General features: G+C 41.2%; 1 protein-coding gene across 3 annotated transcripts in view; it reads left to right on the top strand.

Moving 5' to 3' along the window:
* MALT1 (MALT1 paracaspase) overlaps positions 1–15,808 on the top strand; it is a 40,568-nt gene that overhangs the window by 15,129 nt on the left and 9,631 nt on the right. For 2 of the 3 annotated variants that reach the window (XM_083402786.1, XM_083402784.1), the window contains exons 5-11: positions 150–328; positions 2,326–2,422; positions 5,485–5,517; positions 5,905–5,931; positions 6,953–6,985; positions 10,652–10,855; positions 14,554–14,731. In XM_083402786.1, the coding sequence (XP_083258912.1) occupies positions 150–328; positions 2,326–2,422; positions 5,485–5,517; positions 5,905–5,931; positions 6,953–6,985; positions 10,652–10,855; positions 14,554–14,731 (751 nt within the window). The remainder of the gene's footprint in view (positions 1–149; positions 329–2,325; positions 2,423–5,484; positions 5,518–5,904; positions 5,932–6,952; positions 6,986–10,651; positions 10,856–14,553; positions 14,732–15,808) is intronic. The other variant, XM_083402785.1, reaches the window with a different exon arrangement.

Genomic DNA, 15,808 nt, shown 5'->3' with positions numbered 1-15,808 from the left:
TATCAAATTGTGAACGTTGTTGTATTTTTAAATTGCTTTTATATAAGCAAGAGGGTTTTTTATTATAGAAAGCTGTATATTTTTACCATCTGTTTTTACCATCAGCTGCTAAAGAATCTCAAATTCCCTTTCTTAATCTTTCATTTAAGGAAACTGTCCAGATTTACCTGAAAAGAAAATACATATTTACATCCACCCACAGTGCCAAAACCTGCTAGTAGGGGAAACATTGAGTCTTCAGTGCGGAGCTATAGGAATCCCTATGCCACAATATCAGTGGTACAGAAATGGAACTCCACTGCCTAATGGTGATAAAAAGGTCTATACGGTGAGTCTTAACTCTTTTGCCTTTGTTTGTTTGTTAGAGTTATTGCCATAAGTCATATTTCCAGCATGGCAGGCAGGAGTTACACAGCAAATACTGTAGCTATATATGCAATACTATTACCATAAAACTAAAAACATTAAAATCAGAAAAAAATCCAACAGCAGCTATCCACATTGCAGGACCAGATAAATTCAGGTATTTCCAAATGCTTGCAGAAAAAGATGAGTATTGGAGGGGGGGCAGTGTTCAGAGTCGTTGAGCTTTTTTGGGGGGGCAGAATTGCCATGAATCGCTCATACAACAATATGTCATCCTCCCTACTTCAAACACTCTGCCACTGCGGAATGGGGAAAAAACTTTCAAAGCGGTGACGGTGGCAATGGGACATAGTGCCAGGGGTGGGGCGCGGATCGATCAATCAGGAGCACGCAGGGAGATCACTTTTTTTTAATACCACGATCGACATGGAGCACCAACACAATCTACCTGTCGATCACGGTCTACGGTTTGAACATGTCTGGTCTACGCAACCAGTGAGGGAAGCTGAATCTCCTGGAGGCGGACATTCCGTAGCTGGGATGCCACAACCGAGAAGGCCCTGTGAAACCAGCAGGGTCCCCTTTGCAGACCTTAATTGCCAAGATGGCATCGAACCTAGTAGCACACTGTCAGCCTGTGCAGTTTGCACAGAATGAGTTTTATGTGATTCTGGTAAGACAAATCACTTAATACACTAGCAGCTGCATCCTGCACCAGCTGCAACCACCAGACCATTTTCAAGGGCAGCCCTGTGTGGAACATTTTACTAAATTGACAATGAATCATGTGGTAGGTGCTTGTCTCCTGGCCATTTTGAGGACATTGGATGCAAGTGAGGGAATATTTTGGGTGATGGCTGCTTGTTTGTGGAGCTCGCTTCCCTGAGAGGTCCTTCAGCTCCTTTCTGGTTGCCTTTTAGATGGGACCAGCATGTTTTTATGTTGGTCTGCTTTTATTAGGAGATATATTTTATTGTTGTTAGGATTGCTTTTAATGGCTGTAAGCGAGGGTTTATGTGGGATGGCTGGTTCGGAATATAATAGTTTTACTACTCTTTCCATTTTAATATTTTTAATTGTACATTTTAATGCTTTGTTTTTCAAATGTCTTTTTCATTTTTTCTGTACTCTGCTTTATAAAAAAATACATCTGGAAAGGTGGCCTGGAAAATAAATAATAAATAAATCAGTGTTATCCAATTTAAATTAAAAGCCTCCTGGAAATAAATACTTTTTAAAGCAAGATCTTGAAATTCTATATATAAATGAAGATGTTCTTTAACTTCCTAATGCTCTTGTCATTAGCATGCTGATAATATCTGCTTGAATCTCTTTGGAGTACTGAACTCTGAAGCGAGTTTAATTGCATGTATCCTATTTCCTAAGGTATTAACTGGGTGGGTAGAGGCAGCACACAAGGTCTTTAATAGTTCATCGTTACTTCAAATTTCATGTAGAGCTAGATGCAATCCTCCAACGCAGTGACCTATGCAAATATATCATTAGTTTCATGTAATGTTGGTAACAGATTTGTTCTTGGACACTAAAGTCTTATTTTAGAAAACTCTTCTCTCCCTCTTAAAATTCATATAACATGTAGATTTCCCCCACCCCTTTGCACCCCTGTAGTAGACTTAAGACAGCCCACTTATTAGGACAGGTCATGAAAGGAGGATTCAAAATCTGCAGATCTGAATCACCTCCCCACATTGTTGGTTGGTTTGTTTTTTTAAAAAACTTGCAAAAAATAACATAGAACATGTGCAAGTTGTCTGTGTTAAGGGATAAAACAAAGGTTTGCCACCTCAGTGATTCGATTTCACAGCAGATGATTTGGGACGTCTAAGCACAGTCTTCTAGAGTTTTTGGGTATACATTTTTTTTGTTAAGTCTTGATCTTAGTACTGATGGAATTATTGAGAATGCAGTTTAAGTATATCCTACCAGATATCCTTCTAGGTCTCCTGCATAGACACTGAACACCAAGGTACATATTGGTGCCGTGTATACAACAACCAAGACAATCAAGAAAGCAGGAAGATAAAAGTCGTTGTAGGTAAGAAACTTCTTTATTGGGTGTAATAAACGGAATCTGGCGTTGAGTGCTCATTAGTGAGCCTACTCAGTGACAAACTTTGCTGCCTCCGTTGCATCCATACTTTACTGTCCAGCTTTTCCTGGTAGAATGGGGTCTTTTACATTCTGGCCTGAAAAAGGATGGTAGAACCAACAGATGCTCACCATGGCTTGTTTGCAAAGCATTTTGAGGATAAAATCGCTTTCATCTCCTGGGGCCTTGACTCCACTGTTTCATATATTTCTTTATTTATAAAAAAAATACATACTGCTATTGATTTTTTAAAAATCAGAGTGCTTTACAATGTAAGAATGACCTCCTGGATAAGGCCAATGACCCAACTAGTCCAGCATCCTATTCTCACAGTTGTCAGCTGGTAACAACAATTGTATGTAAAACCATACAATAAAAGAGAAGAAGAAGAGTTTGGATTTGATATCCCGCCTTTCACTGCCTTTTAAGGAGTCTCAAAGCGGCTAACATTCTCCTTTCCCTTCCTCCCCCACAACAAACACTCTGTGAGGTGAGTGGGGCTGAGAGACTTCAGAGAAGTGTGACTGGCCCAAGGTCACCCAGCAGCTGCATGTGCAGGAGCGGAGACGCGAACCCGGTTCCCCAGATTACGAGACTACCGCTCTTAACCACTACACCACACTGGCTCTCAAAGCTACACACACACACACACACACACATATATAGTTAAAATAAGAAACCGGCTAGCTATTGTTGGCAGACGCTCTCTTAACGCCCGCATAATCCAACAGAATATTAAAGTTTTCCGCAGGTGTTTAGAAGTTCAATGGAACCTGCTGGAACTCAAATGATAGAGTATTCCACAGTCCTGGGCCATGACCCTAAAGACTTGGTTTCTTCTTGTCAGATGAGCCTCACCAACTCAGGGAACAATCGATGCCAGAATGTAAAGGTTCAGGTACCCTGGACATAAGCTGTTCAGGGCTTTGTAAATTATCACAAGGACCTTGAATCTGATTCGGTAATAGATGGGCAGCCAGTGCAGATGCTTTAACAATGGTGTCACATGTTGCTCTGTTGTGTTGGATGAGTTTCAGTTAGTAAGACCACTCCTTAAGAAATTCGCCATAGATTCAGAAAATCTAAGTCTAGTTTCCAGGACCAGTTCAAAGTGCTGGCTTTGGCCTATAAAGCCCGATACCCCAAGGACCGCTCTCCCCACAGGAACTGAACCAGACCCTGTAATCATTGTCTGATGCCCTTCTTCACGTGTCCCCTCTGCATGAGACCTGGAGGATGGCAACATGAGAATGGGCCTTTCAGTGGTGGCTCCCTACTTGTGGAGTGCTCTCCCTGGGGAGGCACACCTGGCACCATCTTTAATTTTAGATGCCAAGCAAAATCTTTCTCTTTAATCTGGGCTTTTGGCCCTTGATTTGAAGGGTTTCAGGTATTTGCAGCTTCTTTTAATGGGGCAGGACCTGTAACACATGGGCTTTATCTGCATAGTTGTATTTTTAGGTTGTATTGCTTTTGGAGGGTTATACTTTTGCTTTAGTGCACGTATTGTGTTTGTAAATCACTTTGGGTCACTTTTTCGAGGAAAGCAGCTAATAATAATACAGTTCAGTACATAAACATCAAGAACTACTAATGAGAAGTTGGATCACATATGATTCGCATAACACTTTTTTTCTGGGACATGCTGTGATACGCTGTGTACATCTCAAAACTTGACCCAAAGAAAATTAACATATGAAACCTTTCAGGCTCAGCCTCTTGATGCTGAACACCACCATAGCAGCCACTCTTGCAATTATAATAAAGATTTTTGGTATGATCCTCTTTCACTTACACAAGTTTATGACCTTGTCTGAATTGCTTAACCTCTGTGTTCCTCCAAGCTTACTCATTTCTGAAATAGTTAGACTTGCCAGCAGCATCATGTGCATATGAGAAACTTGACGCTTCAGATTAGCAGATAGGATCTCTACATCACTTATCAAGTTTCTAAGTCTGCTACCCATTACTGTATAACAAAAGTTAATTTGAGTTCCTAAGACTTGTTCACATTCATGAAAAGTGTGTATGTGATTGGTGCCATAATCCCTTCATGCTGTTTTGAGTAGTCAAGTCGGGACAGCCTAAAAAACTAATGTGCAGTTCACTGAATTAAAACAATTTTCCTCATTTTTGCTTTCATTTAATGTTAACCACAAAAGGAGGCTTATAATTCAGTGCATTACATTATGTGTCTGTATATACTGTGCAGGCACAATCAACATAGGATTTGACTTAGGAGGTGACATTAAGTGGTTATGAACAAGAACTTTAGTTCAAGATTGATCATATGGATGCAAGTTTTTTATACGCCGTATGTTGTAACTTGCTGTCTGGCTGTGCAATAGAGAATGTCAATAGGTAGACCAATGATGCATCTGCTACAGAATGGAGGTTGGGGTTTTTCTCCTCTGCAACGTATGTGATATATAAATATTTTTTAAAATAAATACAGTGGTACCTCGGTTTACGAACTTAATCCATTCTGGAAGTCCATTCTTAAACCAAAACCGTTCTTAAACCGAGGTGCGCTTTCCCTAATGAGGCCTCCCGCTGCCGGTGCCCTTCCACCGTTCAGTTTCCGTTCTTAGACTGAGGTAAAGTTGCTGGGGCTGACCTGCGTTGGAATCCAAGACCCGGGGGGGGGGGCTGTTCCCCAGGTCTGAGGTACATGTGCTTGTTCTTCTGATTTCTTTCTATTTGTGGCATGCTGTGATCTCAACAGGATTATCTGTGGGGTACTATTGGATGGCTTGTTTGCCCTTGGACTGGAGGTTTTTGAGCACATTTTGGAAGTGATTAGTTACATGATTCCATGCAGGATTAATTTGGCAGCATGCTGTCTTGTGTATATCAACACAAGGTTCAAAATTATGTGTAGTAGCAGCCGAACAGAACGATTGCCTTAACGCTACATTGGATTCTACATTTTCTTTATAAAACATGATTGTCATAAATGCAATCAAGAACTTCATTTCAGTATTCTTCTTTTTTCCTTAAATCTCAAGGTGGAAAATCTATTGCAGTAGAATGCTCTGAAGGTAAACTCAGCCAAATGTTGTAGAGCTTATTGATGAATTCTGTATGCTGGGAATTCAGGAGATTATGGGATCTATCGCTAAAATAGAATTGTGCACTGTATTGGACCATAATGCTATATACAGAGCTGATGTAACATAATCTCATATTTATGCATGAGCTTCTCATTTCTACCTTACATCTTCCACTGCATATTTTTTTCTTTCACTTGGAAGGTGGAGCTGCTTTATCTGTTTATCATGTTAAAGGGATCATCATGAAATGTTATCAGTAAACATTACTTTCCTTCCATCTCTGACTTTGTTAGATGTAGCAAATCCTGCTCTTGAATCTCTGTTAACATGCATCTCAAATACATATTTGTTACAGTTTTCTATTTTCTTTTTCAGAGGACTTAAGTGGCCTTGGAGGGCCTGGTAAGTAAAACATACTTTTTAATTGTGCATAAGTAAAAACATAAAACAATCAAAAGGACTTAAAAGCTAAAGAGCACAAGACCAAACAACCAAATTTAGATTTGAGTTTGTCATTTCAAGACCACCTGTTCACGTGCATGTCAGCCATAGTTTGTTCATTCATAAGCCCTTCTAGAATATAGTTGGGAAAGGTGGTATAAAACTGAATCTGTCTCATTGCTTGAGTTAGCATGGAGTTAATGATGTAGCTTTGAATGGCCTAATGTCAAATAGGTACGATGACACCCATCAGGTGTTTGGTAAATCTGTGGTATCAAATAATGACTCCCTTAGGGATTGTGCCAAGCATTTTGTTCCCCAAAAGGTCATGTCAATCCTTCTCTGGCTAAAGGAACACATGTCTACTTTTTGCCAAGCACTACTGTAGATTCCAAAATACTCCATCACATTATATATTTGGTGGGTTACGTGCATAGGAATGGAATCATTAGGAATTATACATTGCTTGCATAGAATATTTTCTGTGCCTTGATACTGCAAGCAGTGCAGTAGTAGTAAAACATCCTTTTATATAGCATGGAGACAAGGGTTGGTGATCTCGCATCTTTGTGTAGTTTACACCAACAGAGGCCTACTCTTTCTCTCCCATCTCCCCCAAGCAGAATCCCCCTGTCTGTCACCAGTGCTATATTGCAAATTTATATCTTGCAACATGGTTGAACATAAGAGGATTGAATGGTGATGTACTCTTTTCAGGATTGTAGCCTGTTTGGTTTTAAATTGTACTAGAAATTAGAATACATGAAAATTCTGTGAACCACCCTGAGATCTCCAGATGAAGGGGGTTTACAAATGTAATCAATAGAATTAAAAAAATATACAAACCACTTTGTGAATGAGAAAAATGACGCAAACATATTTAAAATGTAAACGACATGTAGGACCCAAGCTGAAGAACATTTTCATTTGCAAAATATGTTGACAACAGAGTGAACCTTTTCATTCATTATTTTTTTAACAGATCTTAAAGAACCGTTGTCTGAAAGGCAATTTGGTGAGTAATTAAATTCTTCTTTAGAAACATGGCTATAATCTAGAGCAGCCTTCCCCAGTCTGGTGCTTGCCAGATGTTTTGGACTATAACTCCCATAATATCTAACTCTGGCCATGCTGGATGGCTGATCTAGAGAGGACTAGATTGGGGGAGGCTGATCTCTCAGTTTTCAGTACTTTGTACTCCATTTGGGTAACACTTCCACTTTTTTATTTGAAAGAAAAGATTTACTTGGGATAGAAAGTTTTGTGAACCAAAAAAGAAAAAATTCTGTGTGCTGTAATATTTCTTCTTGAATTCCCCTTTAGTACTGAGTAGGTGGTACAAAAAAACCTCCCAGACCTTCATGTTTAATCAATATCTGTTGTACTCTAACTAAAATCTATTAGCATTGTTTGGTTTTTGTGGTAGTACATGAAGCATTAGGTCCTCTGTGCTTTGGATTGCACACTCCCATTTTGCACTCGTATGTGGGAGATTGCTTAATAGTAGTAAATTCTTCTCCACAGATGTTATTAAATGACCAGTTAAAATAGTGTTGCCCCGCTGAGAAATACATGTGGGTCTTTTGTTGATGCTTTCATAATTCTTTGAAAATTGGGAGAGAGAAAAAGACCTGTAAAATTGTGAGGAGTCTGAAATTGGGCTTAAATACATCAGTGGGTTTTCAAGGCTTTGTTTTAATTGTAGAGCTCCTAATGGCTAAATTAAGCAATGTTTCTTCAGTTTCTTTGCAGGCAAGGTTAATTTCTTGCTTCGTTGCCCAACGTGAGATTTGGCTTCCTGTCGAGGGTGTTTGAACCCCTCCTGGGAAAGTTTCGACTGGAATTAGATTGTTTTCTTGGCATAGAACTTTCTCGATAAAAGAGATTGAAGTATAGACCTGTACAACAAAAGGTCATCTCATTCTGTTAGCACAGCAAAATGCAAACCATTTGCGTGATGACAGCATTTCCATGCTGCATGAGAAAGGTCATTGTGGTGGGGAAGTATATTACGCTTGCTGCTGGACTGCTCCAGTTAAGCTGTACAAATTTATCTCTTGTGATGGAATGAAGTTGCCTAGACTTGCTGCTACTGATTGAGTATTAGTACCTCATCAGATTTTCTGGGCATTGGTTCTGCAGGGACCATCCAGCAGCAACCGACCTGCTGGGCACCCAGATAGCATTGATTGACATTTTCAGTATTGGACAAGGCATTTAGGGCTCATCCATGCTTAACTTTTGCCCCATGCTTTCTGGTCACAGGTACGTGCTTTAAAGCTCTGTATTCAACCTCTCTTTTTTTGGTCCTGGCACTTTCCCCACAGAAACATGCTCTTTAATGCTGCACACAGATTACTCCTTGCTTATTCCACAGTCTAACAGTTTATGCATCACTTCAGGGTGGTAAGGGTATGTACCATATCCAATGAGGTTAATCCAAAGCGTGATTGTTGCTGAATCCATAGATTGTCGTTTGCTCCAGTTCAGCAGTAAGGAGCTTGTTTTTGCACAGAAAGCTCTGGGGCCAAGAAAAGTGTGGACTTGTAGCACAAAAGTGCTACAAGAAGTGTGGCACAAAAGGATAAGCCTGCCTTTGATCTGGAAGAAAGGCGATCAGAACGACTGCAGGGCAACTGTGTTCCCTTCCCTCTCCTTTGCCCCCCACCCCTTAAGCTCTGATCAAAGATGATACCTGCGTGGTGGGGAGAGACAGCTGTTGTAATTACATGGTTTAGGGGTAGGGAGAGAGAACACTAGGGCGCTGTGGGGAAAATGTTCCAACCTACTCTCCTCTAGTTTACGATAGATAACTCTCCCCCCCTTTGTGCACCCTTCACCCAGAGACATATTTATGGGAGGACAAGTGGGGCAAATGTCCAGGGTGGTTAATTTTTCAACACTAGCAGGACTCTAAGCTTTCATTTAAGAAAAGAAAGTAAGTTCACAAGCCTACATGTTAGCTGCTATCCCCTGTCCCCCTGCAACTTCTGTGAAATGAGCTAGCCTAACTTGACTGCTCTACGCCACTGACAAACAGTGAAGTCAGAGCTGTGAGTTGAAGGCCTTTGTGCAGGAGAGAAAGTGGAGCAGCCACAGTTAAATAGTTTCTCAGCAGCAGTGGGCTCAAATCTCTTCTTCCCAGGGGCAGTAGACTTTACAAATACACCTCTGCCTCCACCACAAATGGTAGAGTTACGTATGACAGAGGGGGAGAATAAGTAGACCAGTATACCACCATCTAGCGCAGAGATGGAACATAGGTAATGCACAGGCTGTGCACAGAACCATGGTTCCATTGGTGATTTCCCTCTTCGGCGCATCAGAAAAATGATATATGGGACAGAAATTGCATGTCAAGATTTTCTGTTCCTTTCAGAGGTAGTACTGTAGAAACTGCATCATCTTACTGGTAAAGGTTTATATGGAATAGATGCAGGTTTTGAATGGTATAGGATCAGGTCAGTGCACTGGAATCTACTCTACTGAATGTCTGCCAACATAGCTAAGAAAACTGAATTTGAAAACACAAGGGCTTTATACTTCCTAGGCAAAGTGGAGCTTAGAATTTGGAGTTTGTGTTCTAAGTTTCAGGAAGCAAGGAAAGAACAAATGCATAATGTATTCAACTAACTTTTACTCAGAATTTAATGGCCATAACTAATTAGGTCAATTGATTTTAATAGGCATACTTTGACTAAAAGTTAGTTTTGAATTCTCAAATTGAAGCAATTATTTTTGCTGTCTTCTGCTTATAAGAAGACAGGCAGTGTGCAGATTGTTTCACTAATTTACAGTTTCTCATGGGATAAGAACAGCTCAAAGATACTTTGCTGTCAGTGTAAATAGACCTGTATTAATGACTCTGTGTTGTACCAACCCATTAAACAAGTGGTCACTGAAACCTTGAGAGTGTGCAGTCATTTGTAACTGTCTCTCTAAAATGGCTTTCATTGTGATAGAGCTTGGCAGATTGTATTTCATCTATAAATGATCTGTTTATTTCTAAAGCTACAAGTATAAACAGTAAATTAAGTCCAAGTTAAAGAGATCAGCTCATGATAGTTCCAGGAAAGCTGTCAAATCTTATTATGATAAATAAAGTATGTGGTTCTTTTAAAAAATCATTTATTTCAAACTGACTAGATAAATATACAGTGTTAAAGGAGCTATCAATACCTAATATTCTCAGTTCTGAATTGGCAAACCATGGTAGAATATGCTTAACAGTGGTGTCGTATGCTGTCTCAATTGGTACACCATGGTTTGTGATTTGCCAAACCATGATTTAAAGTGGGTTGTAAACTACAGAGTGTGCTACCTATGCTATGGCATAGTGTCTGAATTGACAATTCATTACTTCACCTCCTGGAGCCATTACACCTAAAGAGTGCTAAGCACATTTAAATCATGGTTAGCCTATACACTTGGAGGTTCAAGCCATGATTTGGGTAATAAACTATGGTTAGCAGAAGCAGTGACTATGGTGACTTAGTTTAGACTCCTTGCCCTCCACCACTCTGGAATATCTCATTATAAGACATAACAAACCCTTTCAACATGGGGAGTACTCAACGTGTAAGAGATGATAATAATATTGACTATGGCGCATCCCGTGGCCCAACTCTGAAAATGCTGTCCTACAAAAATTCTGTCATGTTTTTTGCTTTTGCTTTTGCAGCGGTAGACAAAGTAGCGCTGCTGATGGGAAACATGAGCTATTATAATCATCCTAAGCTCAAGGCTCCGTTAGTGGATGTTTATGAGCTGACCAACTTGCTGAGGCAACTGGACTTCAAAGTGGTTTCTTTGCTGGATCTTACTGAACCTGAGATGCGGAATGCGGTAGATGAGTTCTTATTGCTGCTGGACAAAGGAGTATACGGTAAGAACTAGTAGCATGACAGCCTGTCAAATTGATTGTCAGAATGTACCTTTTAAATATTTCCATTTCCAAATTACCTTGTCCTATGCTCTTAGTAGACCCAGGCCCCTCATATGTTATGTAGCCATTATATAATTTTTGGTGCCTGAAAAACTGGAAAATTCAACATCCATTAATTTGAGATGCGCTCCAAGATAGATAGACAGATATGTTATGTTAAGCAAGAACATTATTGAGACCAAACAGAAGAAGCTGCCATAAACTGTCTTAATAACACCAAATATTTATTTTTCATGAAAAATTATTATTGTGGGACCAAGCAGTGGTTTAAATTGGCAACAGGTGCCAGGTGAAGTTACTGCAACAAGGGGAAGTTACTGAATATTTTCTTTCTTACTTACTTACTGTATTTTTCGCCCTATAGGACGCACTTTTTCCCCTCCAAAAATGAAGGGGAAATGTGTGTGCGTCCTATGGGGCGAATGCAGGCTTTCGCTGAAGCCTGGAGAGCGAGAGGGGTCGGTGTGCACCTACCCCTCTCACTCTCCAGGCTTCGCGCAGCTCTCCGCAAAGCGTGGGAGCCCGGTGCTGGGCTCCCGCGGCTTGCGGAGAGTTGCCTGTTCTGGGGGCTGGGGTCGGGGGAAGCTCGGGCTTCCCCCACCCCAGCCCTGCGCCTAGGGGAAAATAATTTCCCCCCCTTTATTCCCCCCCCAAAAAAAACCCTAGGTGCGCCTTATGGGACGGTGCGTCCTATAGGGCAAAAAATACGGTAATTTCTATCCTACCCTTCTTTCCAAAGCAGCCCATACTGAGAATTTCTTATTGATTAGATGGCTGACGCTTGTCTCATTTTGTGCTGGCTGGACTGACATTCAGAATGCCTTCCACCCTTTATAGGCCTGAGCCAAAGGGTCACAATGACAGGAAGATTTATTGGAGCAGCAAAAGTGTCCGCAGACTTTCTGACGGCAGCATACTTTCCCATTCCCTTTTTTTAGTGCTAGCTTGTCGGGCACCTTTGGGTCAGTTTCAGCTATAGATTTACTGCTGGGCACTGATGACGTCTCGAATCACAAACTACACCAAAATATGTTGACTTCAACTTTCTCTTTTATTGATGTCTTTTTCCATTGTAGCAAAATATTTTAAGAGTTCCAGAAGATAGCACAGCACAATCTGAACACTCTTTCCACATCTAAAATTCTACACACCCATCTAAACCACGTACACTAGGGCTGGGCGATAACTGGTTTTCAATATTGTGATATATCACCAGCTGAATATCACAATATATTGATATATCACAATATTTGAAATAAGGAAGGAACTACTACACAGAGGCGAACAGAACAATGTCTTGGCAACTGCTACTACTTAAGGGTCTAAAATGGATAAATGATATTATCAATCACCTCATAGTCACTTTCAGCTGCAGGCAAACCAAAATGCATCCAAATGAGACTTTTGTTTTTGGATTTGGCTACCAAATGGTGGTAGTCAGGACAATCCAAAGTACAGTGATGAGTCACAGTGAATACAAATAATCTGGGACTGCCAGCAGGCCTACTAGGCAGCAGTGGCAGTGGCAGAATCGATGACGGCGGGGGAGAGGTAGAAGCAGCGGCAGCCTGGCATCAGTGGCACAATAATCAGCAGCCTGTGAGGCCTTGCCATGACAGTTGTTGGCAGCAGAAGCAGCAGCAGCCTGCAAGGCCTTGTCATGGTGGGGTCAGTAATGGTGGCCTGCAAGGCCTTGCAGCCGTGGCAAAAGCGGCAACGGCCTACAAGGCCTTGTCATGGCAGTGGCAGTAGTGGTGGCCTTGCGGTGCAGCAGGAAACAGTGGCAGAAGCAAAGGTTGCCCGCAAGGCCTCGCTGAGGCAAGCTGCCACAGCTTTTGCCATCACCTCCCACTACCGCCAGGAGGACTTGCAGGCTGCCACTACTTCTTGCCACCATGGCGAGGCCTTGCAAGCTCCCCTGCTTGTGTCGCCATGAGGCCTCGCCGGCTGCCACTACTATTGCCGCCACCTCCTGCCATCACCACGAGGCCTCACAGGCCGCTGCCGCTACTGCCACAATCTTGACAGCATACAGGTTTTTTTTTCTCTTTTTGTTCACAAAACTTTCTATCCCAAGCACATCTTTTCTTTCAAATAAAAAAGTGCAAGTGTTAACCAAATGGAGTACAAAGTACTGAAAAGTAATTAGCTCAAAATAGTGAGCTTTCTGATGGTCTGTCTTAATGCATGCTTGGTGGAATACACATATTTCAGCAGTGTTGAAACAAATGCACTGGCTATTAGCTACTAAAGTTGTTGACATTTGAAACCTTAGGCAGCTTGCAACCAGGATACCCATGAAGCGCCCTGCTAGATCTGGCCAAAGCCCATCCAGTCGAGCCTTCTCACAATGGCTAACCAGATGCCTATGGGAAGCCCATAAATAGGACCTGAGAGCAACACCTTTTCCCTATTTGCAGTTCTCAGCAGACCACCACTTCCCCTGGTAAAGGGAGCGCTCACCTTCTGGAATGCCCTCCCCTGGGGGGCGCTCAAGGAAGCTAGACAGTAGTAACCTTTAAACACCTTCTTAAATCACACATGTTTACTCAAGCTTTCCTGGATTCTTGACTGAATTAATTTTAATTATCTGTTCGTACACCACTTAGTTTTGTGTGTGATATATAGTTTAATGTTGTTTTTGCCATGTTTCCCCAAACTAGTTTTAAGGAAATTTTACTTGTATTTTATTCTTGTATTTCTTTTGTTTTTTATTTAACCCAGTTCTCTGTGTGCATGTAACACTTTTGCACTCAGCTCCTGATCTGTGTTTTAACAGTGGGGATGATGCTCGTTCACTGTGCCAGAATGCCCTAGTTTTGCTGTTATAGCCCAAAGTAGGTCTGGTTCTTAGTTCTTTACAGTTTTTGAGTAGTGAACAAAAAGAGAATTGCCTTGAAGATTCGTTCTTTCCAGCTTCATTGATACTATTCTATCTTTTTTCACATGATTGGATGCTTCCTGTATTGGTTTTTTGCATTTTTGAGTAGTGTCCTTTGAATGTTTGTGGAACATGAAATAATGCTTTATTGCAGGGGTTGGACTAGATGAGCCTCCGGGGTCCCTTTGAACTTTACAATTCCATGACTATGATTGGAAAGGTAGAGGACCTGTGACCCTCTAGCTGGACTACAACCCCCATTAGTCCTGAACATTGGCCATGCTAGCTGGAGCTGATGGGAGTTGTACTTCGACAACATCTCAAGGAATATAGGTTCCCTACCCCAAATTTTCTGCATTTTGGTGGGCTTACCTCCATACACAGAAGGACTTGTGCTCACCATGATATTGCATCACCTGGTTACTCCCAGAAAAGTGTCATTTGCAATGCAAAGTGCAAAACATAAATTCGCAGCTGCTGCTTTCCTCGCTTCAGTGTGTTGTATAGTAAAAATGTGCCACTATCTGAGTATTGCAGTGCACAAGGCTGTTGCTCACCTCATTCCAAGAATGGGGAGATTGGAGTACATTCAGCATCTGCTTGCAGTAAATCCACTGCCCCACTTATGGCAAGTGTGATTTTAAGACTATAGAAAACTGCCCTATTCTTGTTTTCTTTGCAACTTAATTTAATTGAATTAGTTTGCTTAATATAATCGCTAAAAGCTATTTTAACTGTGTGTGTTGTTTCTCCCCAGGGCTATTATATTATGCTGGCCATGGCTACGAAAACTATGGTAATAGTTTTATGGTTCCTATAGATGCCCCAAATCCCTATCGAGCAGCAAACTGTCTGTGTGTACAAAATATTCTCAAACGGATGCAAGAAAAGGATACTGGCCTCAATGTATTTTTACTGGATATGTGCAGGAAAAGGTATGTAATTGCTTTCATCACCTCCCTAGTAGATCAAGGCTCAAGAAGCCATGTTGGCGCTAGAAAAACAGGCAAATGGAACAGCTGAGAGGTTAGCTTTTATTAACTCAACCATCTGTATGCAAGTGTCACAACCTTTCCGTTTTCTTCTCCAGGCTCGGGAGAGCGAAAGCAAAATAACAGGGAATAAAATAAACTTGCTACATGGTCATGTTTGACTTGTTAGGTCAGTCTCTGGGAACAAAGGAGGGCATGATTCACAATCCAGATAACGGTGGTTCAGATAAAAATTCTTTTCTTCCCACTCAGAAAAAAACAGTGTTTTGATTACCACATGAAAGCAGAGTTGAGTAGCTTGTTCAAAATACTGAAAGCTCCTTTCTAACAGATGAAGCTGACATCCTATTGACTGGGAAGGTGGAATGTCAGGCTGGCATTTCCCCCCTCTAAGATCTTGCCGTGACAGTATTTCCCTGCTCTTCCTCCTCCCAGCAAGTAGAGAATATTAGCTAGGAAGTGATAACAGCTTTTACTTCAAGCCCCTCCCAACTTTCCTGGGCTATTATTATTACTCGTTTCATTTCTATACTGCTTTATATTGTTAAGAAAACATCTCCCAAGCAGTTTACAACACACTGAAACATCAAATAAAACAATCCAAAATAAAACATTGCTGATGAAAGTCAGATATAAAGCTTACATTCAAAGCAACGTAATTAACAGGAAACCGAAATATTATTTAAAAGATTTCAAAATAAAACATTGCTTCAGGCAGGCCTGAATCTTCAAAGTTCTGGTCAGGCAGATTCCAGCTGCTTTTCATGTAAGTGTAACCAGTAGCCCTGTTCTAGGTGTTGTTCCATCCAGTCATCGATGCCAAAGCAAAGCATTTTTATAGAGCTTGTGCACCATTTTGGGTTTGGGTGCTTTGTAACAGCATCACCACCCTTGGCCTAACTCTAGAGAGGTTTCAGGGCAAAAAGCATGAGTGCGGGGTCTTTTTCTGCCAATGAGCATGGGCAAGTGTCAGGGAACTGTCAGGATGCCTGTGGTGGGTTGTACCCGAAGCAAAAGGCA

This window comes from Podarcis tiliguerta (assembly GCF_965153285.1).
Source record: "Podarcis tiliguerta genome assembly, chromosome: 11".
Classification (NCBI taxonomy): Eukaryota; Metazoa; Chordata; class Lepidosauria; order Squamata; family Lacertidae; genus Podarcis; species Podarcis tiliguerta.
The sequence above is the reverse complement of the archived record's forward strand: the minus strand, read 5'-3'. Positions and strand labels throughout refer to the sequence as shown.